Source organism: Marmota monax, unplaced genomic scaffold (assembly GCF_021218885.2).
Source record: "Marmota monax isolate L192 unplaced genomic scaffold, Marmota_monax_Labrador192_F-V1.1 WCK01_AAM20220418_F8-fsc00017, whole genome shotgun sequence".
In the NCBI taxonomy this organism is placed as follows: Eukaryota; Metazoa; Chordata; class Mammalia; order Rodentia; family Sciuridae; genus Marmota; species Marmota monax.
Genome location: NW_026695241.1, coordinates 24,084,683 through 24,109,782, shown reverse-complemented (window position 1 = coordinate 24,109,782; position 25,100 = coordinate 24,084,683). Strand labels below are relative to the sequence as shown.

The window sequence follows — 25,100 nt, the reverse complement described above, 5'->3', positions numbered from 1 at the left end:
TAAATATATGAACAGAATAATTACAAACTGGTTTAAAAAGTTATCTATGTATAGAGAAAGGAGTCAAAATTCAGAAGACTCTTGTAGCAGCTATAGTATGATGATATCAATTAAATTTTTCCTTTCTTTTATCTCCCAAATTACTTTAATACTGAGGAATATGCAACTAATACAAGAAAATTTAACATTAATCCTTTATGTCCTCAAAAGTGCAGCTGAAAATTTTCACAAATAGCTAAGAAGGAAAAAGCCATGAACAAACAAATACCTTTATTTTGTCTTTAAAGGTGTATACTCCAGTACACATGAGAGTAAGCAGGCTGCTTAAGTCCAGATCATAAAAGGTTACAAAAGATACTTAGGAAATAGTCATATAGAAAGCAAGATGGGGATAACATCCTTTCTTAAACAAGTACATTCCACACTAATCAGAGAGCTGTGGACCAAGTATCTTAAAGCTCAAGAGCCTACCATAGTACTGAGGTATAATAATTGATACGAGGAGTCTTGCAAGCTTCCCTTTTGTCCAATTCTCATTGAAGTCTCATCCGTTTCTCAGGGGGACCTTTTGTGGTCACTGTCTGTTGGACATTCTTTGTGGTTTCCTTCTCCTCTGATTTTACAGTTTCTGGTATAGGTTCTGCCTCTTTCTTTGTTTGATCCACTGGACATCAAATGCAGATTTTTTTTTTTTAGAGGAATGAAGATGAAAGAATGAGATAAATTTAGACAATGGTTAATATGAACACTCTTTCAAATTCACTTTATTAAAAAATATTTTCTTTAGTTGTAGATTAACACAATGTTTATTTTTCATTTATTTTGATGTGGTGCTGAGAATTGAACCCAGTACCTCACACATGCCAGACAAGCACTCTACCCCTGAGCCACAACCCCAGTCCTCAAATTCACTTTTAACTGCATATCTCAATTTCCACATTTACCTGTTTCCTCAGGCAGCTGTACTGAATAAGCTCCGGTTATAAACCTAATAACCTATTATTAACTCAAGGAAATGTACAAAACTAGAGAAGAATACATGGCATTTAAATCAGATATCATGTATGTATGAGATATAATTAAGATACATAATTATTCCATCAGTTCCACTGATAGTTTAATTCCTGTTTTCAGTGAAAAAACCACCTCAAATAACCTCAACTTCTTCATACCTCCTCAATATCTACTCCTTCCACTTAATTCATCTTTTAAATACTAGTATTGCTATCACAGATACAATATCTACTGGCAATTCAGCAGATCTTAAACGTTAGGAGTGAAAAACTACAATGGGAGAGTCTAAGAAAAAATAACCATGGCACATTTCACATGCATTAAACACGTTGTTTGGTCTATTTCAAGTTTAGTAAGAGTATCAGATGACCCATACCTGGAACAGGCTTTTCTCCAGACTTTTGCTATAATTTAAAAAACAGGGAGGGGGAGAAAAGAAAGAAGAAACAGAATAGTAAGGTTAGCAAAGTTTTCTTCTTGACTTTACAAATCTTATTAAAATGACACCTCCATCCAAATTTGCATTATAAATGATTTCATGAAGAAATATTGCTGTTCGTGTTCCATAAAAAATAAATCTGTCATTTTCTACTTCTCGAGAATACCCCATTCCAGAAAAGACAAATATAAAACTAAAACAGAATAAAACAACCATAAAAACCCTTGAACATCTAACAAAGCCCTCTGCTTCCACTTGCAGGTTACAATGCTTTACAATAGTAGTTAAGTAGAATCCAATGAGAAAAATAATGGAGACTTCAAGACTCCAGAGGCTTATTTGCTTGGAGGACATAAACTATAAAAAGAATAAAGTTTGGATGCAAGCATGGGAACTAAGGAGAGAAAAGAGGTATTTTCCTATGAGTGTAAGGCATGCAGCAAGTGATCCATTAAAAAATCAAAGTGCATAGCAAGGGCCTAAGCAACTCAGCAAGACCCTGTCTCTAAATAAAATATATAAAAGGGTTAGGGATGTGGCTTACAGATTAAGCACCCCTGGGCTCAATCCCCAGTACCAAAACAAAAACAAAAACAACTGAAGTGCAGGGAAAAGTGATGGGGACATCAGAGGTCAGGAACAAGAAATTCTTTAACTTGATTAGGTTCCATTGTCCAATACACAAATTAAATGCTCTAAAATACCTTCTTCCTCTTCAAGGCTCACAGCTTACTACTCCCTCTAAGCCAGTGACACTTACATCCTATGTTTAAAAGCAAAATGCCAAAACAATAAAGTGCCAACACTACTTCCAATCTCCTTGCAAACTTACACCTTTCATTCACACATGCATATGCACATACACATTTAAAGTATCTCAAAAGAAAAAAATAATTTCTTCATTTCTAAAGTTAATACCTTCATCTGTTTTCCAGATTTCTTTCTGAATTTAGATATCCTCCTACCTATTCCCATGACTCATATTCTGGTGTCACATGCTCTAGATTCATGATGTCAACTACCAAAATGCCCACTCCAATGGAAAATACTGTGAACATCTACACTCGACAAGACCAAAAGCTGAGCTCTATATTTTTACTCACTATGCAGAAAAGGGTTACTATGGAAAGCCTGAAACTGCCATCCTGAGAAAACCCTGATTTGCAAGGTTGGCCCTTGGCTAGTATATCTAGGAACTTTAATTTTGGGAGGGTTCCCACCATCCTCTACCTGTTAACAGTAGCTGGCTGTGCCTAGACTATTTGTATAATGTAATTTATGCTGAATATCTACTTTCCTTCAGAAACTGTGGAATTTTGGTATGTGCTATACAAAGGGAATGTCCATGCTGAACTCATCTCCTTCCCTACCACAAAACAACAAAAAAACCTCAGGTGCTGAGTCTCTAATGGATTTCCCAGGGCAGAAATATACATTTTGCTGCATTTTTATTGTTGAAAAAGGAGTACATTTTGCATAACCTCTCATGGGAAGGAAAAAGTACAAGGAAGCCTATACATGGAATCCTATACACTCTACCTATGTCTTTTTCCTTTGTGATCTGGCTGTATATCCTTACCATATCACAGTAATAAATATCAGCCATTGAATACAACTATATGACAAGTCCTGTGAATCATTCTAGCAAATCTCCAAAATAAGGGAGTGAGCAGAGGAATCCCACACACAGCCACATATCACCTATCTTGTGAATATATGAAGACTTAAACATTGCTCAAGTACTTTGGGGAAAAAATAATTTTTATCACTTTAAATGTATAGAAGGAAATGTTTAGAGTAACACTGAAAGGAGTGAAAAAAATTGAGATGGGAAAATTTTCATATAGCTACTCTGAAGCATCTGAACACTACAAGACATTGAAATAACATCATCACTCACCCAACTTACACTGACTAATGTTTTCTAGTGAATACTGCTGGACAAACTAGAAGAATATGTTGAGGTGAGCAAAAAAGATGGGAGTGCCTTTCTTATCAAATGTAATGAGGACTTGGGATAAACCTCAATGAAGTAAGATCCTATTGTGTTCTAGCAGACTCTCAAAAAAAATTACTGAAAATATATTCAGTACTATTCTAACTCCAGCAATAACAATAATTCAAATTCAGAAAAAGGAGACAGCAAAGAAGCAGTCCAGGCTTCAATATTCTCCTGTTCACCCCCTGATAAATCAATATCCCTGGGTACCAGAAACCCAGCTGTTAAAAACAATGGATAAGGAGAAGTTAAATTCTGAGCTACAAGTATTTTAGAAAAGACACTGTGTAGAGAATCAGATGTGACTGCGAGCTTGAAAACATAACGCTTACTGTCCTTGATGGAGCCTGCCTGCAAACGGGATGTTCTGTCAAGGTCTAGATAAGGTAATGGCAAGCATACTTGCACACAAGATGTTTGCTGTCTTTGATGGAGCCTGCCCACAAAAGGGATGTTCCATCAGGTTTAGATAAGGTAACAGCAAAAATGCTTGAAAATGAGATGTTTGCTGTCCTTGGCAGGGCTTTCCCGAAAACGGGATGTTCTGTCAAGTGAGCTAGGAGGGTGCTAAGAAAATTTTTATCTATTCTTAACAAAGAGCAGAGCTCAGAATGCTCTGGCCCAAGAGTAGATTAAGCCATTAAGCAAGTCACTTCTGATTAGAAAGTTACTTCTGTATACTATGTTTAGCTAGCCTAAAGACCTGATTTATTGCTGTTGGAAGGCTGCCTTCTTTGTTCACAATACTATAAAAAGACTGCTGTATAAAATAAAGGAGATTTTTTTTCTTCTGCTTCTTCTGCTTGTTTTTCTTTGCTCATGCTGACCTGCGAGTGAGTTATTTGAGGCAACACTGTGGGTAAACAGGAGTTCAAATGAGCTAAAAGTGGTCCTAGGATTATTTGCATCTCTAGGTTTAAGCAAGAAAGTTTTTGGTAGTTCTAGAGATAGCCATCATTTTCCTATTTTTGTTACATATTCTTTTGGGGGGAGTTAGCCATTGACCCCTGCATAGTTAAAAGAAATGTGGGGTTCAAGAAAATGACAACATAGTGTGTATGCTGTCAAACCTTTTAAAAGAAAAATGTAATGTAAATAACTTACTGAAATAATATGAGGACTGGAGTTTGCTTGAAAATAACTGGGAAGAAGTGGAAAAAAATGAACCATGTTTGATAAATGTTGAAGCAAGGCAATAGGTACATGGGAATTTCTATCCCCCCCCCCCCCACCTTTTTTTATGGTACCAGGGATTGAAGCTAAGGCCTCATGCATGCTAGGCAAACACTCTACCACTGAGCAATATCCCCAGTTCCTTGCTTTTCATTATTCTATTTTTGTATATTTTTGAAATTTTCATGTTCTATAAGATTATGCTTTTTTTGTTTGAAGAGCTAAGTCTATGTCTAGCTCATCAGGACAGAATAGCATAAATGATTCAAGGCAGGACTCTCAGCCAGAAAAATAGAGTATTCACTCATCAGAGTACCTCAGAACCCAAACACAGAAGTTGCTGAATATTCTGAAGGTTATTCAATGTAAACAAAATCCTAACAACTATATTTCAACAAAAATCTACTGTTTTTCCTATATTCTGAATTCTGGTTAACAAGCAATACCTAGTCTAATTCTAGGCCTCAAACACCAGAATCATCTTTAATGCCAATCTTACCAAACCCACCCTCCAAATTTAAGATATCCTAACTGAAATATCTCTTGAATCTGTCTCTTCTCTATCCCATGTCCACAGAATAAATTTAGACTTTCTTCAATCTAAATTCCCTGACTCCAAACTTCAGCCTCCTAAGCATCCCCTACATTGTTATTAGTTATCTTTCTATAATACAAAGTGAAGATGATCATCCTCTTATCCTTGGAGGAAATACTTGCCAAGAACCTCAGTGGGTGCCTGAAACTATAGTAGTACCAAACCTATATATACTATGTTTTCCCTACAAATACCTATGATAAAGTTTAACTTAATAAGAGATTAACAACAATAAGTAATAATAAAATAGAACAATTAAAACAATATATTATAATAAAAGTTACATGAATGTGGCTTCTTTCTAAAAATCTTACTGTACCATACTCACAATTCTTTGATGTGAGATGATGCCTATATTATATGAAGTGAGGTGAATGACATAAACAATTTAACATAGTATTAGACTACTATTGGCCTTCTCATGATATGTCTCCTTAAATCAGGTTAAATACTGCTGTAATCAAGTTCTTCACTAGCAAACAGCCTCTCCAATAATTTTTATATTCTTTAATCCAAATTCCTAAATCTGTGTAAACATCCCTTACTTCCAGTAAATGGCTAAGTATCACTAATTTCAGGAGATCCTTTGCTGAAGTCTTCATATAGACTCAGTGCTTTCTTGTGCAACACAATGTTCATCAGAATGTGTTTAGTGTTCTAATGTTCCACTTACAAATTTAATGGCTTTTGCATCTTAATTAAGCACTTAAACACTGCTGTTTTAATTACAGTTGGAGTTTTGACAGCAAATCTAACATAAATTTCTCTTTTCCTTCCTCACATTATCACAGATAGAAGATCTATTATTACCATACATCTTAGCAATCACAGCATATAATTATCTTTAAGTTGAGAACTTTTATCTTTTCGCTTGAAGTAAGCACTTTACAGCTTACTTTAGTATATGCAAACTATCAGCATAACTATTCTTGTGCTTTGGAGACATTAAGTAAAATAAGGGTTACATTAACACAAGCACTGTGATGAAACAACTGATAACCAAGTCAGCTACTAAGTGACTAATGGGTAAGTAGCACACACAGTGTGTATCTACTGGACAAAGGAATGATCATTTACCAGGAGGGACACAGCAGAATGGCATAAGATTTCATCACACTACTCAGCACAGGATGCAATTTAAAACTTGCAAATTATTTATCTGTATAATTTTCCACTTAATATTTTCAGACCATGGTTGAAATAGCTGAAACTGCAGAAAGCAAAATCATATATACGGGGACTACTATATATTACTCTCCTGTAACTACTTTTAAAAATTCCATTAGGTATCTATTGCCGTAATAGGAATATTAGCTGGTCACTAAAAGTGACCTTGAAGATAGGGAAGAGAAATATTCTAATACACTAGTACTTTGGAGTATGCACTTAAAATGTATACATTAAAGGGCTTGGGATGCAACTGAGTTAGAGTGCATGTATACACAAGGCTCTGACTTTGATGTACAGAACTATCAATATGTATTTGTGTATATAAACGTATATATGTGTGTTTGCATATGTATACACACACACAATATTTAACACTGATTTGACTTATCTCCAATGATAATAGCTATTATTTTAATACTTCAAGTACCTCTGAATGCAGCTGGAAGCCTGCTATGTTTATGGAGGTGGTAATGAGTTATAGGTTTAAAATAGTGAATCCTGTTCTTCAGGAATAAACCCAAATTTCTTTGCATGGCATACAAAATCATTCTCAATTTTACCTTCATTTTTGATGTCTCATCTTCCATTATTATTCCCTTTCTTCCTCAAAGCATTTTTCAGTTTCTCAGCACATGTTTACTAATACTCTTCACCTTTCTGTTTTTCTATTACTATTTTTTAGATCAGCATTACTCAAAAGAAATGAGGGAAACATCAGTGTTCACAGCAGCTCAATTCACAATAGCTAAACTATGAAACCAATCTAGGTGCTTTTCAACAGATGAATGGTTAAAGAAATTGTGGAATATATGCACAACAGAATAGTATTCATCTTTAAAGAAGAATGAAATTATGGCATTTGCCAGTAAATGGATAGAACTGGAGAATATCATACTAAGCAAAACCACCCAAAGAATCAAAAGCTGAATATTTCTCTGTTATATAGATGTTAATTCACAATAAGGGGGAGCAGGGGAAATAGAGGTATTTTGGACTAGATAGAGAGGAGTGAAGGGAGGGAAGGGGGCACAAGGGTAGGATTGATAGAATAAATTGGACATTATTACCCTATGTGCACATATGATTACATGACCTGTGTAACTTTACATCTGTAAACCAGATGAATGAGAAGTTATACTACATTTATGTATGATGTATCAAAATATATTCTAGTGTCATGTATAACTAATTAGATCAAAAGAAATGAGTTACAAATGCAAGTTATATCTGTAATTTTAAATTTCTTTTTAATATATATACTGTTTTAGTTGTAGATGGGCACAATACCTTTATTTTATTATTTGTGTGGTGCTGAGGATCGCCTAGTGCCTCATACATGCTAGGCAAGCATTCTACCATGGGGTCACAATCCCAGCCCAATTTTAAATTTCTTAGTCACATTTTTAAAAAGAAACAAGATTATTATATTTCATTTGATGAAATACATCTAAAAAATTTGTTTTGGTTTGTCTTTAAAATCTAGTACATTTTACATTTATATCACAATTCAATCTGGACTAGCTGTGTTTCCAATGCTCAATACATGTGCCCAGTGGCTACTGTACTGAACACTGAACATCCAGGTGTTCCTCCCTCAGTCTATTTGGCAAATACTCACTGAATAAATGGCCAACCACAACTAACCTCTTAAATCCTATAGTGGTTGCTCATCACCTGGCATACAGCTATAATTCATTCATTTACTTCCTCAACAAACATTGTTCCATTTTCAAATATAATTCACCAGATTTTTCTAAACAGGCTTTCTTGTCCTATATTCCAATTTGCATCCTCTGCTCCCTTCACTACCACATAACCATTCCAATAACACATGTTTCTCACTATAAAAGGTCTGCAAAAGAGGAAGGGGAGATCTACTCTAAAGTCATCCCATAGTATGAAACACTTCATTTAATTTAAAACTACCTTTGAAAATCCTTTAAATAGCTTCAAGGAACAACAGTATACACTATCGTAGATATACACAATCCTATAAAGTTCCATAAGAACAAAGACTAACCATGAAAATGACATATTCATATAATCCATCTCTTAACCACTTCATTTTAAAAGTTCATTTAGTGGGACGGCAGATGGATTTACTATTGTAACCACAATAGTAATATATATACCACACTGTGGAATTCATATAACTTAAATACCAATATGGTGTAACTCAGTTAGTATTCCCACTTACCCCTTTACTAGACCAAACCCTCTATCACAAACGTTCTATTAGTTTTGGGGGAATATCAAGGATTGAACTCAGGGGCACTCAACCACTGAGCCACATCCCCAGCCCTATTTTGTATTTCAGTTAGAGACAGGATCTCACTGAGTTGCTTAGCACCTGGCTTTATTTTTTTTTTAAATATTTTTTTAGTTGGTGGTGAACCTTTAATTTATTTATTTCTATATGGTGCTGAGAATCGAACCAAGGGCCTCACACATGCTAGGCAAGCACTCTGTCACTGAGCCACAACCCTAGCCCTAACACTTTTTTGTTTGTTTGTTTGTTTTCAGTTGTAGATGGACACAATACCTTTATTTATTTATCTTTATATGGTGCTGAGGATCGAACCCAGGGCCTCACACATGCTAGGCAAGCGCTATACCACTGAGCCACAACTCCAGTCCTGCACTTTGCTTTTTCTGAGGATGACTTTGAACTCAAAATCCTCCTGTCTCAGCCTCCCAAGCTGCTGGGATTACAAGTGTGCACCACCTTGCCCCACCTATTATTTTTTGTTACAAAAGAATTCCATCATTTAAGGAGCTTAATATCTACTATAACAGGCTAGAAAGTCAGCTTGTAGAGTGAAAAGAATATGAGTTTTATATTCTAATTTTGTCACTTTTTGAATTAGAGTATTATCTACATGCCAGCCTCATAGTTTGCAAGATTTAGTAAGGAACACAACTCCTTTTATTCATTTCTTCCATTTAGTCTTCTGATACCTTCCCTTTGATTCAGAGGTAATTTTTTAACTACTCAGGAAAACCAGTCATTTTAGGTCATACTTGAAACAGTTGTCAATTTAAAATAAACATGTATGTCACCAAAAAAAATGTCAAATTAAAATTAGCCACACATAGTCATTACCTGCACAAACTTGGGTGGAAATTTCTGTCTAAGATCTACAAGTAAAGCATCCACACGCTGTCTCTGAAAAATAGAGCTTGGTTCTTCTTTCCTTTTGGCTTTAGGCTTGACTTTATCTATTAAAATATGAAATCCAAATCAAAACATTGCCTAATCAGTTTGTTGTGTCATCTTACAAATCTTGACCCACTTAGAAATATTTGAACTTCATTGTTGTGGTGGGGGAGGGGTATTAGAGATTAAACCCAGGACTGCTTCACCCATCCCCAACCCTTTTTATTTTTTATTCTGAGACAGAGGCTCAATAGGTTGCTTAGGCCCTTGCTAAATTGCTGAGATTGCCCTGACACTTGTGATCCTCCTGCCTCAGCCTCCTGAGTGACTGGGATTATAGGCATCCACCACCACACAAGGCTCAAACATCATTATTTTCAATGGCTGCTATACCAACACAATTCCCCATATATGCTAAACACAGCACATAATAATGAATTTTTCTTCTTTTTTGGCAAAAATACTGAGGATATTGAACCCAGGTGTGTTCTTCCTCTGAGCTGCATTCCCAGTTGTTTTAGTCAGTATGTATGTATGTATATATGTATGTACTTATTTATTGCTGCTGTAACTAAAGGACCTGACCATCAAAACTGTAGAGGAGGAACAGTTTATTTGAGGGCTCACAGTGTTAGAGGCCTTAGTCCATAGAAGGCCAGTTCCATTCCTGGGGGCTTGATAAAATGCAGAACATCATGGTGGAAGAGTGTGGCAGGGGGAAGCAACTCACATGATGATCAGAAAGCAGAGAAAGAGTTCTCCACTTGCCAGATACAAATGTATATCCCAAAGCCACACCCCAATTCCCCCTTCCTCCAGCCTCACCCTACCACTCAATCCCTATCAATTTGATTGGGTTAAGACTCTCAAATCCAATCATTTCTCCTTGGAACCTTCTTGCACTGTCTTTTATGTAAGCTTTTGGGGGACACCTGATATCCAAACCATAATACCAGTCCTTTTATTTTTCCATTTTGAGACAGGGTCTTACAAAGATGGCAAGGCTTACCTTAAATTTGCTATCCTCCTGCCTCAGTATTCCAAGTAACTAGGATTACTGGAGTTCATCACCATGCCTAGCAAATGATGTTCAATTCTAAAACTTAAGAAGCTGACATACATATCTTTTAAAGATACGCAGTTTCAGTATATAAACATGGGTAGACTGTTTTAAGCTTTAATTACCTAAATTACAATCCAGATTATTGGTCTGAAATTGTTTTTGTATATTGTTAGCATATTGTGTGATCTTTTTCCAAAAAATCTTCTAGCAGCAAATGGAATAAGCATGTTTCACAAACTTAAGTTACCATGCTCAATTATAAAGACTGTGATCCACTGAACAAAACAAAAACAGATCACAAAAACAAGGAGAAAAAAAAAAAAGAACCTAAGAGAAATTGTAAAGTTATTCACATATGAGATTTGCACTGGTAGCAGGAAGGATATTGGGGAACTATCTCTTAATGAAGGATTCCAGATAAGTATTAGTCCAAACTTTCTTAAGGTAAGGTAAAATAGCCCATGGGACAACTAAGACAAACTTTCCAACATCAAATGTTGTTGCCTACAGCTACTATTAGGAATTAAAATAACTATATCTGAAAACCATTCCAAAGGTCTGAATTCTATATAATGGCTACCTTTCCCATAGTAATGTATTATGAGTTGTCATGCTCAGAGAAGGAAAAGCCAGATATAAAAACACATTTCTGGGAATAGGTTTTCCTGGTAAAATATGGTGGAAAAGTGTTATAGTTTGAATATGAGATGTCCCCAACAGCTCCTGGGTTAATGCAGGAATATTCTGAGATAAAATGATTAGATTATGAAAGCTATAACCTAACTGGTCCATCATAGTTTGAGTAGACTAACCTTGTGTTAACTGTAGGCTGATAGGACTTGACTTGAGGAGGTGGGTCACTGAGGGAGTACTCTAGAAAGGTTCATCTTCCTTGCAGCTCCTCTCCACTCTTTGCTTCTCTGCAGCCATGAGGTAAACAATTATCCTCCGCTACTGCCCTCCAGCCATAATATTCTGCCCCACATTGGGTCTGGAGTAATGAAGTCTGCTGACCATGGCCTAAATCTCTAAAACTGTGAGCTAAAAATAAAGTTTTCCTCCCGTAAGTTGTTCTTGTTGGGTATTTTGGTCACAGCAACACAAAGCTGACTAACACAAGAACAGTAATAGGTAAGCAACCATGGGAACTAGGGAACCTAATACTATGACAGATGATAACATAGAATCATCAGAAAACAGCCTGGTCATCTGGAAATAGAGATCTAAAGGCAACACCTCTATTCCCCACTTTGAAGAGTGGAAGATAAAGGGTTCCAAATTCCAAGATGACTCAATAGTTAGGTAAGTAGGAAACATCTTTGCTTTCCTTCATCACTGTTTCTCCTCTTTATGCTCCAAATATTTCAAAACCTTGAATCACCTTCACAAAGATTATCAGCTATCTATCAGAATAAATTATGTTTCTATATGAAACTTTTTATTACCACATGTAGTATATGAATCACAACTGTAACAATGTCACTACCCTTTAAGTAAAGCACACCTGAAAAACGTTAATAGTCATCATCCTAAAGAAAACAGCTTCTGTATTTCCAGAGACTCTGAAGGTTGAGGCTAGAGAATCACAAGTTCAAAACCAGCTTCAGCAATTTAGACCCTGTCTCAAGATAAAAATAAAAAGGGCTAGGGATGTAGCTCAGTTGTAGAACACCCCTGGGTTCAAACCTAGCACCACACACAAAAAAAAAAAAAAGTTTCATCCTTAGAGGCTCAAAAACCATTTTAGAAGGACTTAGGTGTTCTACGTACCTTGCTCTTCATGATCTTTGAAGTGCCACCAATATCCTTTAGAAGGATGATATCGACAGTATGACATAGCTTCATCAAAAGCTGACTGGATGCCATGCACTGCAGTAAGCTTGTAATAAGAAAACAAATTCTAAATTTCTTACTAGGTCAACCAAATTTCCAAAAGTAAATAGTCACAAAATGTTACATATGCAAAGATAGCAACTGTGTACTTTTTAGAACTTAATTAAATTAGTATATAACTAGAGCTATACTGTATTGGTTCCAGGACTTCTCAGATACCAAATTCATATATACTCAAATTCTTTATATAAAATGAATTATAACCTACATACACATTCCTATATACTTTAACTCATTTTTAGAATACTTATCAGAATGTTATAATGTTATGTAAATAGTTATTATAATGTATTATTAGGGAAATAATGACAAGAAAATAATCTGTATGTGTTCAGCACAGGTGTATTTCTTTTTTTTTAATGTATTTTCATTGTACAGTGGTTAAATCCATGGATGTGAAACTGTGAATACAGAAGGCCAACTGTGTGTATTAGTATTGATTTGGCCTAAAGTAAACAATGTTCAAGACATTCCAATAGTACTTTATACCACTTACACAAAAGAGCTCCTACTTGATTCTTAGAAACAGGGCAGCTAAACTGAAAGTTTTCTTTTGTGTTAAGAACACTTACCACTCTGGAGTTTATAACTGATCCCAAGTCTGGTGCCTGATAGATCACTCCAGCAATGATATAGTAATCAGCTAGTGGGATAACTAAAGCATAAGGGAAAAAAAAATGTTTATGAACCAGCTATGAGCACAAACTGCTAGATTTTCACAAAAAAGAACAACTAAAATTTGACATTTGCCATATTGCATCTTAAGCAAGGTTTGGCAATTCCTGTTTTTGTAAATAAAGTGGTACTGGAAAACAGACATAACCATTCATTACATATTACCTATGGCTGCTTTGGCAATAGCTGCAAATCTGGCTGGGCGTGGTGGCGCATACCTGTGATCCCAGTGGCTCAGGAGGCTGAAACAGGACTACCATGAGTTCAGAGCCAGCCTCAGCAACAGCGAGGCGCTAAGCAACTCAGTGAGAGCCTATCTCTAAATAAAATACAAAATAGGGATGGAGATGTGGCTCACTGGTTGAGTTCCCCTGAGTTCAATCCCCAGTTCAAAAAAAAAAAAGTTGAAAATCTGTCAGAGTCTAAGGCCTACAAAGCCTAAAAAAGTTACTCTTGGCCAGGTAGTATAGGCCTATAATCATAGCAACTCAAGCGACAGAGGCAGAAAGATTTTAAGTTTAAGGCCAGCCTTGACAACTCAGACTCTGTCTCAAAATAAAAAAGGCCAAGGATGTAATTTCAGTGGTAAAGCGCTCTTGGGTTCAATCCCCAGTACAAAATAAAAAATAATTTACTCTCTGGCTCTTCACAGAAAAAAAATATGTCGACTCTTACACAACAGCAGTGCTTGTCAAATAAATACATCTGAATCACATTAAATCAGTTTAATGTGCATCTGGATCTCTTTAAAATGAGATGCTGATTTGGTAGGCATATTGCATTTCTAACAAGTTTCCAAGTACTGCTGATGCTCTGGTCATTCAACCTAACTTTTGGGAGTAAAACCTTTAAAGCAAAAGATTACCCCAGGGCTGAGTCCTAAGGAATATGACAGCTGCTATTTAGCCAGATGCCATTCTATGCAGCTTCTATATTCTGAATTCTTTCATATGGTCTTGACTTTCTTCCAAGGTTCTCTGATTCTCTGTAACGCCTGCATTTTGAAACTAAATTGGATTCTGGAACCACAACCTCTTTAGCAAGTCATTCTCTGAAATCAATACTAAGAGTTATTTCTAAATGTCTTGATGAGGGTATCTAATTGGGAGTTATAGCTGAGACAGCACTACCTGGCCTCTTATTCGATTAGTGTCCTTGGGCATGTTGCAAAAGCCCCAGCATGGCTTTTTAAACATTTCCTAAAAGAGAGTTATGCCTGCTTTACCAGCCTACTCAGAAAAAATGTACAGTGAGTATGCAGGCACCTGATTTCCTTCTGGGAGTCTGGAATTCTGTAGAGGATGCCTATTTGATGAATCCTCAAAAAAATATTCTGGGTCCAGAGTCTCAAATGGGTTTCTCTGAGCAGACACAAACATGTGACTACATCTCACTGGTGAATGGAGAGCACACTTAGTGTGGTTCCTCACAAGAGGGAAAGCACAGAAAATTTGCACACAGATTCATATAGACTCTCCCTTATCTTTTTTCATTACTAATCTGGTTGTGCATTCTTATTTATGTTTATATATATATATATACACACACACACACATATATATTCATATATAATATGAATATATATTCATATTCTTATGTTATGACTGTGTAGTCATAACAAATCTTAGCCATGAGTACAATCACAAGCTGAGTCTGATGGGTCTACCTAGCAACATACTGAAAATTATGTGATCCTGGGGACTCAGCAAACAGAACTCAATCCAAAAAATAAGAAATAAATAATGGTATTTTTAAAGAAAACAATGCCTGAAGTTTACATATCTTACCTTGAGCAGGGGACTGCCGCTGTTGCTTCCGAATGATGAAAAGAATGGGCTCCTGAGCATGTAAAAGGATATACTCGACTCCAACCATCTGACTAAAACAGAGAGAAACCCAGAGATCTCTGAATGCCTACAATTTTGTAGAACAATCTAAAAGTGCAGCAACATTTTAAATAGGATTAAAACTGCCTATGTTTGATGTTAAAACCTGGCAGTCAAATAGAACTGGCTGCTTTTCCAGAGAGGTGATATAAAGTTAGATTGTTTTGTTTTGTTTTGTTTTTGGTACCAGGGATTGAACGCAAGGGTGCTTAACCTCTGAGCCACATCCCTAGTCCTTTCTAATTTTTTGAGACAGGGTCTCACTGAGTTGCTTAGGGCCTTGCTAAGTTGCTGAAGCTGGCTTTGAAATTGCAATCTTCCTGCCTCAGCCCTGATCCCAAGACCGACTACAGGCATGTGCCACTACACCTGGCAAGATTTATTTTTAAGCAACAAAATTTTTCTACAAAAAATCACCATAAGGGACTGGGGTTGTGGCTCAGTGGTAGAGTGCTTGAGGCACTGAGTTTGATCCTCAGCACCACATAAACGTAAAATAAAGATACTGTGTCCACTTAAAAAAAAACTAAAAATAAATATTTTTTTAAAAATCAGCATGAATTTAAATCTGAGTAATTCAGGCAGAAAAGTGAGCTGAAAGTATCTTTTTCAAAAAGGCATTCAAAATACTATGGTGCTTCCTAATCAAGAACTATAAATATATATAAAAAATAAACATGAAGACCCAACTGTACATTTTATCCAAAACACCAAAGATCTTATCCTCACCCCAACACATTTTTTTGACCTGCAACAAAAAGCCATTCAAAATGCCATAGAAATTAATTTCCTAAAACCTACCCCCACCGTATTTTGGGGACAAATGCAGAATTATTATATATAGTTTCAGAAATGTTTTAATAGCAATAAATTCTTGATTATTTTGCATCCTAAGACTAAAGAATCTTGCTTGTGTTTAACTAAAATTATATTTTTATTTGTCATACAGAGAAAAAACTATTACAAACCAGAAAACATTAAATTAGATTTAAAGGGGACAATAATCACAATTGTATGATTGAGAAGAAGCTGCATTGCTAAAAACACTCAGAGCAACATTTAAACTTGTTATTATTTTAAGTAAACATTATGTTATTTAGAAGAGTTATAAGTTACAAGAGACTTCTAATAATTTCCTTGAATGTCATATTTATAACAAACGCACACAAAATTTCAGTTTCTTTACCAAATCTTGTACTTCATGATCCACAACTTAAAAGAATGTGTACTACAAAAATCTCTAGTCCGCAAAGATGTTACCTTCTTAAAATAACTTACTTCAGGTGTTCTAATGTTAGCCTCTGCATTTTGACCACTTCATTATTACATGTCCTGTCATAAAAAGGATTACTTCTTTCTGAAAAGTAATCCAGGACACTACCACTGTTCAAAATGGGGATCCAAGAGCTGTCAACCCAAGAGATTCCCAGGAGATTATCTACAGGGGGGAAAAAAATAATAATAAAGAATTAGAAAAGCAGAAGAATCTAATCCGAGACATCCTTATGCATCTAATATAGCAGGCACCATGAATAAAAGAATAACATGAATACTAATCTATGTACTAAACAGAAGAGAGAAATATGCAAGAAAACAATGACAACACAAAATAAAGTGTTAGAATATCTAAGTATTAGAATTAGGGTATGAATAATTTGAAAGCACCAAGGAAGGATAAGAATACCTAGGGAATACCTAGATTTTTCATTGAGGGGAGGTGGGTTTTAGCTCTTTTATATTAAAGAACAGAGAATCACATGGAGGAAAAGGTACAAGCAAAGAACACAGGAAGGTATGAAAATATATGCATATGTTTAATATATTTTTACTTTACATAGTATATACATGAATACGTAAAATATGTTTAAAGAGTAATTTGATTAAGTGAGGGAATATTAAGATTAGAGATCCAGAAAGTTCTTTTAAAATTGGAAATCCTGGGGCTGGGGTTGTAGCTCAGTGATAGAGTGCTTGCCTAGAATGTGTGAGGCCCTGTATTTGTTCCTCAACACTACATAAAAATAAATAAAAGTTATTGTGACCATCTACAACTAAAATATATATTTTTTAAAAAGAGAGAGAGAGAGAGAGAATTTTTTAATATTTATTTTTTAGTTTTCAGTGGACATAACATCTTTGTTTCTATGTGGTGCTAAGGATTGAACCCGGGCCGCACGCATGCCAGGCGAGCGTGCTACCACTTGAGCCACATCCCCAGTCCCTATATATATATTTTAATTGGAAATCCTGCCAGGCACGGTGGCATATCCCTGTAATCCCAGTTTTACTCGGAATGCTGAGGTAAGAGGATCACAAGTTTTGAGGCCTAGGTAACCTAGATCCTGTCTCAAAGTGAAAAACGAAAAAAAAAAAAAAAAAAAAGGGCTGGGCATGCAGCTCAGTGGTAAAGCACCCCCAGGTTCAACCTCCAATACCCTCCCCTCCAAAAGGTAAATTTTGAGTTTTTATTTGTTGGCATATAATTCAAAAATTTCAAACACATTCACAGCCAACAGTTTGAGATCTCTCAATAGGAACAAATAAGTTTAGGAGCTATTATTATAGACAAGATGATAACGTGTCAAAATTAGGGGGCAAATGATTAGGTAAAATTCCCTTCTTATAATCACATCGTTTCATATTTCAGAGTAGAATTAATTAAATTTTAAAAAGACATAGTAAATAGACACCTTGAATGAATGACTTTTTATTGTCTACTGACTATGATAAATAGGCCTAAATCGTGAATATCAAAATACCTATATAACCTGGGTATGGTGGCACACACCTGTAATCCCAGCGCTTGGAGGCTGAGGCAGGAGGATCCCAAGTTCAAAGTCAGCCTCAGCAACTTAGCGAGGCCCTAAGCAACTCGGTGAGACCCTATCTCAAAATAAAATATAAAAAGGGCTGGAGATGTGGCTCAGTGGTTAAGTACCCATGGGTTCAATCCCTGGTACCAAAAAAAAAAAAAAAAAAAATCTATATAATACTAGTTGAAAAACTTCAGCATCCCCTATATTGCAATTGCTTCTGGTATCTTTAAAGAAGTCAGAAGAAATTCAAGGTGACAAGCAATGCTGAGCAAAATAAATCAAATGAAAAAAAGTTCAAATATTTATTTTAAGTAAAAATGTAAACTATGCTTTGTGTGATCTAAAACATAGGTGGAGACAAACAGATGAAGTATGCTGATGACCAAATAATTAGTATGTTCATCATCAATATATCATGCCATAACTAAATATACAACAGAACAAGAAATAACATTTTCTGAAAATGATGTTTTTTCTAATGCAAGGCAATTTAGGATAATCATTAGCTTTAAATTCAATGGTTCAATTATTAAGTTTATTTATAACAAAATTACTTACACATTTCTTTTAATTTCCAAGGAAAATTGTCTCTTTTTCTCCCTAAAAATGTTTCTTGTGTGTCTTTACTTTTCTAAGCATTGCCACTGTCTTCTCTACCAGGCTCTCATCATTTTAAATCCTTACCTATTAATTCTCCATAATTGTTGGTAGGTAGGATCTATAATTATACATACTAGACTATATATGTAAAACACTTAGCACACTGTAATAGCCCAATAAATTTCAAATATGTTGATGGTGGTGGCAGCTTTTTCTCTGTCCTTAACAGCAATTTTTGCACGTTTTTGTTATTAATACCTGTAACTCGGAAATACAAATGTGCTTCCATTAAACTCTTTTGAGTTTTTACTCATCAGCAACTTTCACAGGACCTGATTCACAGTAATGAGCAAATGCTTATTAGTTCACGACTGAGGGCCAAGGACAAGTATGATGTGCTTTAGTAATCATACATCTTTTTCAACTCATTAACACAGACTCCAATATTCAAGAATGTTTATCTTCAAAATGGTTGATATTAAGAATACGGGCTACAGCTAGAAAACCACATAATTATCTATTTCTACTTGGAAAGTATCTGTGACTACAGCCTTATAAAGACTGCAACCACTTCTTACTACCTTCATTGTTACACTCTACTTTAAAACTACCTCCTAATTGCCACATATTGCAGAAGTGGCCTACTAACGGATTTCTCTAATTCTACTCTTGACCTCCTTCAATGCTTTCAGCAGCCAAAGTGATTTTTTTTAGGAGAAAGAAAAAAAAAGAAGAAGTCGTTAGAACAGGTCATCCCTCTAGTGAAACCCTTCCATGACTCTCCATTTCACTCAGAGGAAAAGCCAAAGACCTTACCCCAGTCTGACACCCCTCTAATCCAATCTCCTTCCCACATCATCTCTATTTCACCCCTAGCTATACCAACCTTCTTGCTGTTCCTCTAATACACGATACACTTCTATCTTAGAGCCTTTACTATGACCCTAACAAATCTAAATAAAAAGTAAAACATCACAAAAGCCAAACATCTGAATATAGTCGTATGGAATAAACGTTTCTCTCATCAGCAAAACAGCCTTTTGACATAGCTCAAGTACAGCATTCTAACAAACTGAAAGTAACCAAAGTAGGCATTTGAAATGATCACTTACAATGAAAGACAAACAGGTAAAAAACATGATCCAGAAATGCTGACGATCACTAAAGAACTATCAGTAAGTCTTCTAGACCTCAATTTGATTAACATAGAAAAAGGCGCCTCTCAGCCTCACAAGCATTTCAAAAATCAAGTATAAACCAAAAAAAAAAAAAAAAAAGTCTTCCTGCTACCCAAGATCAAGGAAGCAATTAAGAGGTCACATCTCCATATGTTTACTCACTAATAGAACAAATATTTGAATGCCTCTACTGTTCAGCTGTGAAAAAGAAACAACCCTGCCCTCAATAACTAGTGGGTGTTCAATGGAAGGTATTACAAACCCAAAAATAAAATTTACCACAGAAACACTTCCCATCCAGACACACATGGGGTATGACCTAAAGAATAAAGTGGCCCAACAAAAACGTACATGAGAGAAAAGACAGTCATTTTAACAAATGGTGCTGGGAAATCTGGTTATCCATATGTAGAAGAATAAGACTAAACCTTTATCTCTCACCGAGCACAAAAATCAACCCAAAATGGATCAAAGACCTAGGAAGTAGACCAGAAACCATGCCGCTTCTAGAAGAAAACACAGGGTCAATAACTCAGCATACAGGAACAGGCAACAACTTTCCCATAGGAAAAATAATGCTAAGAGTTAATAAGTGGGATGGCATCAAATTAAAACACTTTCACAGCAAAAGAAACAATTATGAATGTTAATAGAGAACCTACAGAATGGGAAAGTCTTTTCTAGCTACTTTTCTGATAGAGGATTAACATCTAGAATATATAAAGACCTCAACACCAAAAAAAAAAAAAAAAAATTACTAAATGGGCAAATAAAAATTTCTCAAAAGAAACATAAATGGCCAACAAATATATGAGAAAATGTTCAATCTCATTAGCAATTTGGGAAATGTAAATCAAAATTACATTGAGATTTAACTTCACACCAGTCGGAAGGGCAGTCATCAAGAATACAAATAATAAATGCTGGAGAGTATGTGGAGGAAAAGGGACACATTTATACTGTTGGTGGGACTGTAAATTAGTACAACCACTATAAAAATCAGTACGGAGATTCCTGAAAACACTAGACAGGGAACCACCAAATGACCCAGCTATACCACTCCTGGATATTTATTCTAAAGAGTTAAAGTCATTCTACTATAGTGCTACACGCATACCCATGTTATAGCAGCACAATTCATAATAGCTATAAACTCTAGAACCATGCTATATGTCCGTCGATAGATAAATGCATAAAGAAAACGTGGTTTGTATACACAGTGGAGTTTTATTCAGCCATAAATGGTGAAGGCGATCCCCCACTCACTGTCTTGACAGGGTCACAGTGAGAAAAAGAGCTAGCAAAGTGGCTCTCCCACTGTCTTGTCAGGGTCACAGTGAGGATGAATGCTGACAAAGCCGCGCTGGTTGGTGGGAAACCAAAACCATGAGACCCTTTTTTTTTTTTTTTTTTTTTTAATGTAACTGGGACTTTTCATTTTCATGCTTATGTTCCTGACAGGAGGCATGAGCATGTTAAATGCCAAACAAATTAAATTTCAGATGGCTGAAAAATAACAGGTAGTTCATGCCTTGGAGGCTGTTCTACTACCCCTCAGCATATCAAGGACAAAGTAGAAGGCTGTTCTTCTATCTCAGTACATTGAGGACAAATCTGATAATGGACAACAATCATCCTCTGAAAGGTCATGAGAATTTTAGGCATCACATTGATTATATCAACTAGAACCCAAGCCCATATTTCCGGCCTCTTAGAAAACCTAATCATTATGCTTATTTTACAAAGCTCACCACATGTAGTCTCATTTTTGATTAAGGAAAGTTATATTATACACTTAGGAAAGTTAAAACATATAAAGATATATTCTTCTCTTTTTATAAACCTTTTTTTTACTTTACATAAGGATTTATGATGAGCACAGTTAATATTGGTGGAAAGTGGATTGATGTTTAGAACTTACTTTCTATTGAGAAAGATTATAAAGATATGAGAACTGGTGCACCTTGACTGAGAAACAAAGAAACTCTTTGAGAAAGCAGCTCAACCAGTTTTATGAGAATAAATTTAGGAATTAAAATAGCTTTATAAGACACAGTTTCAGAATAATGATAGAAATATTATTTTATTTAGATTCTTAAGTTTAGAAATTCTTAAGTTTTTAGTTGTATGGGTTTCTGATATGTTTTAAAAAATGATTTATAAACTTTAGGATGTTTTAAGTATAAGATTTAAGGGGACTTCTTTAGATGGGAATTTTAGATAAAGTACAAGTGTACTTTAAACTTAAAGGTTAATGATTGGTTAGGAGACTTAGAGTCTGGTTGAGTAGTTTGGCATTAGTTAATAAGAAAATAGCATATCTTGGGGAAAATAGTAAATCTTGGGAAAATCTGAAAAATGTAAATTAGTGACGTATTTTATTAATGATTCTGTACTTTTAATAATTAAATAACTAAAGATCATATCCTGGAAAAATGTAAATTAATGTTACATTTTTCTTGTACTCCCAATCATGGTTAAGGAAATGTCATGTCTTGGCAAAGTTTTAAATTATATAATCAATGACGTATTCTGAATCTATAATGATGAGAAAAATTGTAATAAAAGATGACCCAGAGAAAGCTGCATTAGAGCTCTCTCTCTGGAGATTGCTCCAATGGAACGACTCCTGTCTCATCTTTTCGCGGACGCCACTCATCCTTCAGGACTCCCTGGACCCCACTAGGACAGGACCCCAGCACATAAAGAAAAATAAAATTATGTCATTTGCAGGAAAATAGATGGAACTAAATATCATCATGTTAAGCCAAATAAGGTGAAGGGGTCGTATGTTCTCTCTCATATGTGGAAGCAAAAGAGGAAAAAGGAAAAGAGGGGAGAGAATCTCATGAAAATCGGGAGATCAGTAGAACAGAGGAAGTTAACAAGAGAGTAAGAGGCGGGGAGGCAGGAGGAAGTGTCGAGGAGTCATATTAGCCAAATTATATTGTTATAATCTGTGCATAACGAATATGTAACAACAAATCCCACCATTATGTACAATTATAATGCACCGATAAAAAGAACTGGGGGGAAAATAAGGTGACCTCAGGACAAGCCCCCAAGATATCAATCATATCAAGTCGGCTGATTATACCATTCCCCTCTGCCCAGAGGCCACCTCTTCGCCCCGATATAACAGCCCCAGTATTGCTGCAGAGATAGAAGTGTAGAACAGTACAGCAGTTCTGAAGGCTCAAAGCCTACGGTTGCTTCAAATTCCTCCCCTTCAACGCTTTTAAGAGACTCGTCAAGAACTGAGGGAAAACTCTTGTTATCTTTTCGCCAGATTAGAGCCTTGGGTCGTCCATAAAAATGATCCAAAAGAACCTGAGGGACCTGACCAAGGAATCTAAACTTTCCCTGCGAGCTACAAACCCCCAAATCAGTCCACAATCAGGGAAAAAAGTATAACGGGATAAATCACCTCGGATATCCACCGCCGCCATACTAGCAAAAGCACTCCAACGCTCCTTCCGGCGCAGAGTAAGCGTAAGAACTGTTACGACAAAATGTGAGGGTTGAATATTTTACGGATGGTGAGGAGGGACTTAAGACTAGGAGCGCGAAGCCGAGAAGAGAGGGCAAAGCAGCGACTAGGCCAGGAGATAGGCGGGGTTGGAAGGTGGGAGCCGGGCTGGGAGGAAGGGGGCGTGGCTCAGTGGTAGTAGCCGCGAGCCCAGAGCAAGGGGCGGTAGAAGGTTAGGTAGGAGCCGGCGGTCGGAGGGGACCGGGAACTGAGGGGCGGGGCTGGGAGCCGGGAGCAGGCCGGGTAAAGGGCGCCTAAAGGCTGGCAGGCAGCTGCAGCAGCGACAAACTGGAAGGTGAGGGCAAGGCCAAAGGAAGGAGACCAAGAAGGGGGGACTGACTACTGGAAAAATAATTGGGAGACTTTCATGGAAAAGGAGGTTGAAGCGGGGCCAGCCCCAGGTTCATCAGCGAGAAATTCGAAAATTTACTCTTGATCTCCCATGACTGTCAAAAAGACAAATTCTGATGCTGCAGAGTTAGAAGTGGGAGCCACTCTAGTTTCAAAAGCTCCTGACATATATCCAATGAGCTATTAGATTTAAGAGCTACTGGACGTTCTCTTTTTAACCATGCTCCAAATATGGAGCTGGTACTGGATTTAGGATTTGAGAGTCGTCGGCTTTTATGTGACTAAACCCCCTAAACCAATCTGAGACCAAAACCACAGGGTCGGAAGTCAACCATTAAGATTAAGAAGGAATACCCAGAGCAATGGTGCAATGCCTGTGTTTCAAGTTTCCTGAAACAGGTCGCAAGATTTCAGACAGGGAAATATTCTGTGGTATGAGGAAAGCCTCCGAAAAGACTCAAGCTCCAGTGTGGCTCTGTGAAAGCAAAATGATGGAGATGCAAAAGGCACAGAGACTGAGAAGAGGATCCCAAAATCTGAAGGAGGGATCTGGGATGAGTGCCTATATCTTCAAAACAGGGATTGTGAAAGATCCTTCATAACCCAAGGAGAGGCCCATGAATTTAATTGGGATTTTCTACCTAATAGACGGGGAATTCAATTTTTTTAAAATAGTTTTTTTTTATTTCTCGAAACACATTTATTCAGGCAGAGCCTTAATTTTCTACCAACTCACATTATAAACTCAAGATTCATTATGTTCTTTCTGTTACTGCTAAAATACTTTAAGTTTCAGTCAGTGAAAGACACTATATCTACAATATATATTGCTTCGAATATCTACATATATCAAATATAACATGCATAGGTTATGGAAACAATGCTATATAAATGAATGTCTCAATTTTATACAGACACAATGAGAGACATGTGGGACATATGCTAACATTTTTATCTAAAATATTCATCGTATACCACATTTTGGTTTTAGATTTGCACGTTACAGGGAAACAAAATAAAAGCGACAAATCTGGAATGAAAAAAAAAGGGAGGGTGGATTCCATTCTCCATGAATCGAAGAGAAAAAATTTTTTAAAAAATGTGGTATAATATTATTTGTTCATTCTAATTAAATTTAATAGTAAAATATACAAAACATAATCACAGACAAAAATGCATAATTACTTGTTTTCTGAACTACAAAAGGAAACATTGCTTTGCAATACAAACCTATGTGGAAAGAACATCCTCAGTAAAAATAAACCCTTACCAGAGATTACCTGTGGGCAGAAAGAAAAAGTAATAGAACTGGGCAGAAGTACACTAGTGGTCCCAGTTTTATCTTCAGTGTTTCCTTGGTTGATCTCAGTGATGCTTACATGGCTATACTATCATCTTTGCTTTTCATATTACTGAAAATTTAATCAACTTTAAGTAAAAGTACAAAATGTATTTTATTTAAGAAAAAGTACAAACATGAGCATATTTAATATGTATGTCAAATATTATTATAATATTTTACATAATACATATCATGATCATTTATGTTCACTCCAAACCTT

The 25,100-nt window shown here is 36.0% G+C and overlaps 1 protein-coding gene across 2 annotated transcripts; it reads right to left on the bottom strand.

Moving 5' to 3' along the window:
* Nucleotides 1-253: 253 nt before the first annotated feature.
* Med6 (mediator complex subunit 6) lies at nt 254-23,215 on the bottom strand. Of its 2 annotated transcripts, XM_046440998.2 has the most exons (8): nt 23,086-23,213; nt 16,343-16,502; nt 14,966-15,057; nt 13,076-13,158; nt 12,381-12,489; nt 9,494-9,609; nt 1,391-1,418; nt 254-664 (listed from the first exon to the last, which is right to left on the bottom strand). In XM_046440998.2, exons 1-8 carry the CDS (start codon nt 23,105-23,107, stop codon nt 534-536), a joined length of 741 nt encoding a protein of 246 aa, XP_046296954.1. In that variant the 5' UTR covers nt 23,108-23,213; the 3' UTR covers nt 254-533. The 2 variants fall into 2 exon arrangements, with proteins under 2 accessions (XP_046296954.1, XP_046296955.1); XM_046440999.2 differs by lacking the exon at nt 9,494-9,609 and having other exon boundaries at nt 23,086-23,215.
* Nucleotides 23,216-25,100: the final 1,885 nt, after the last annotated feature.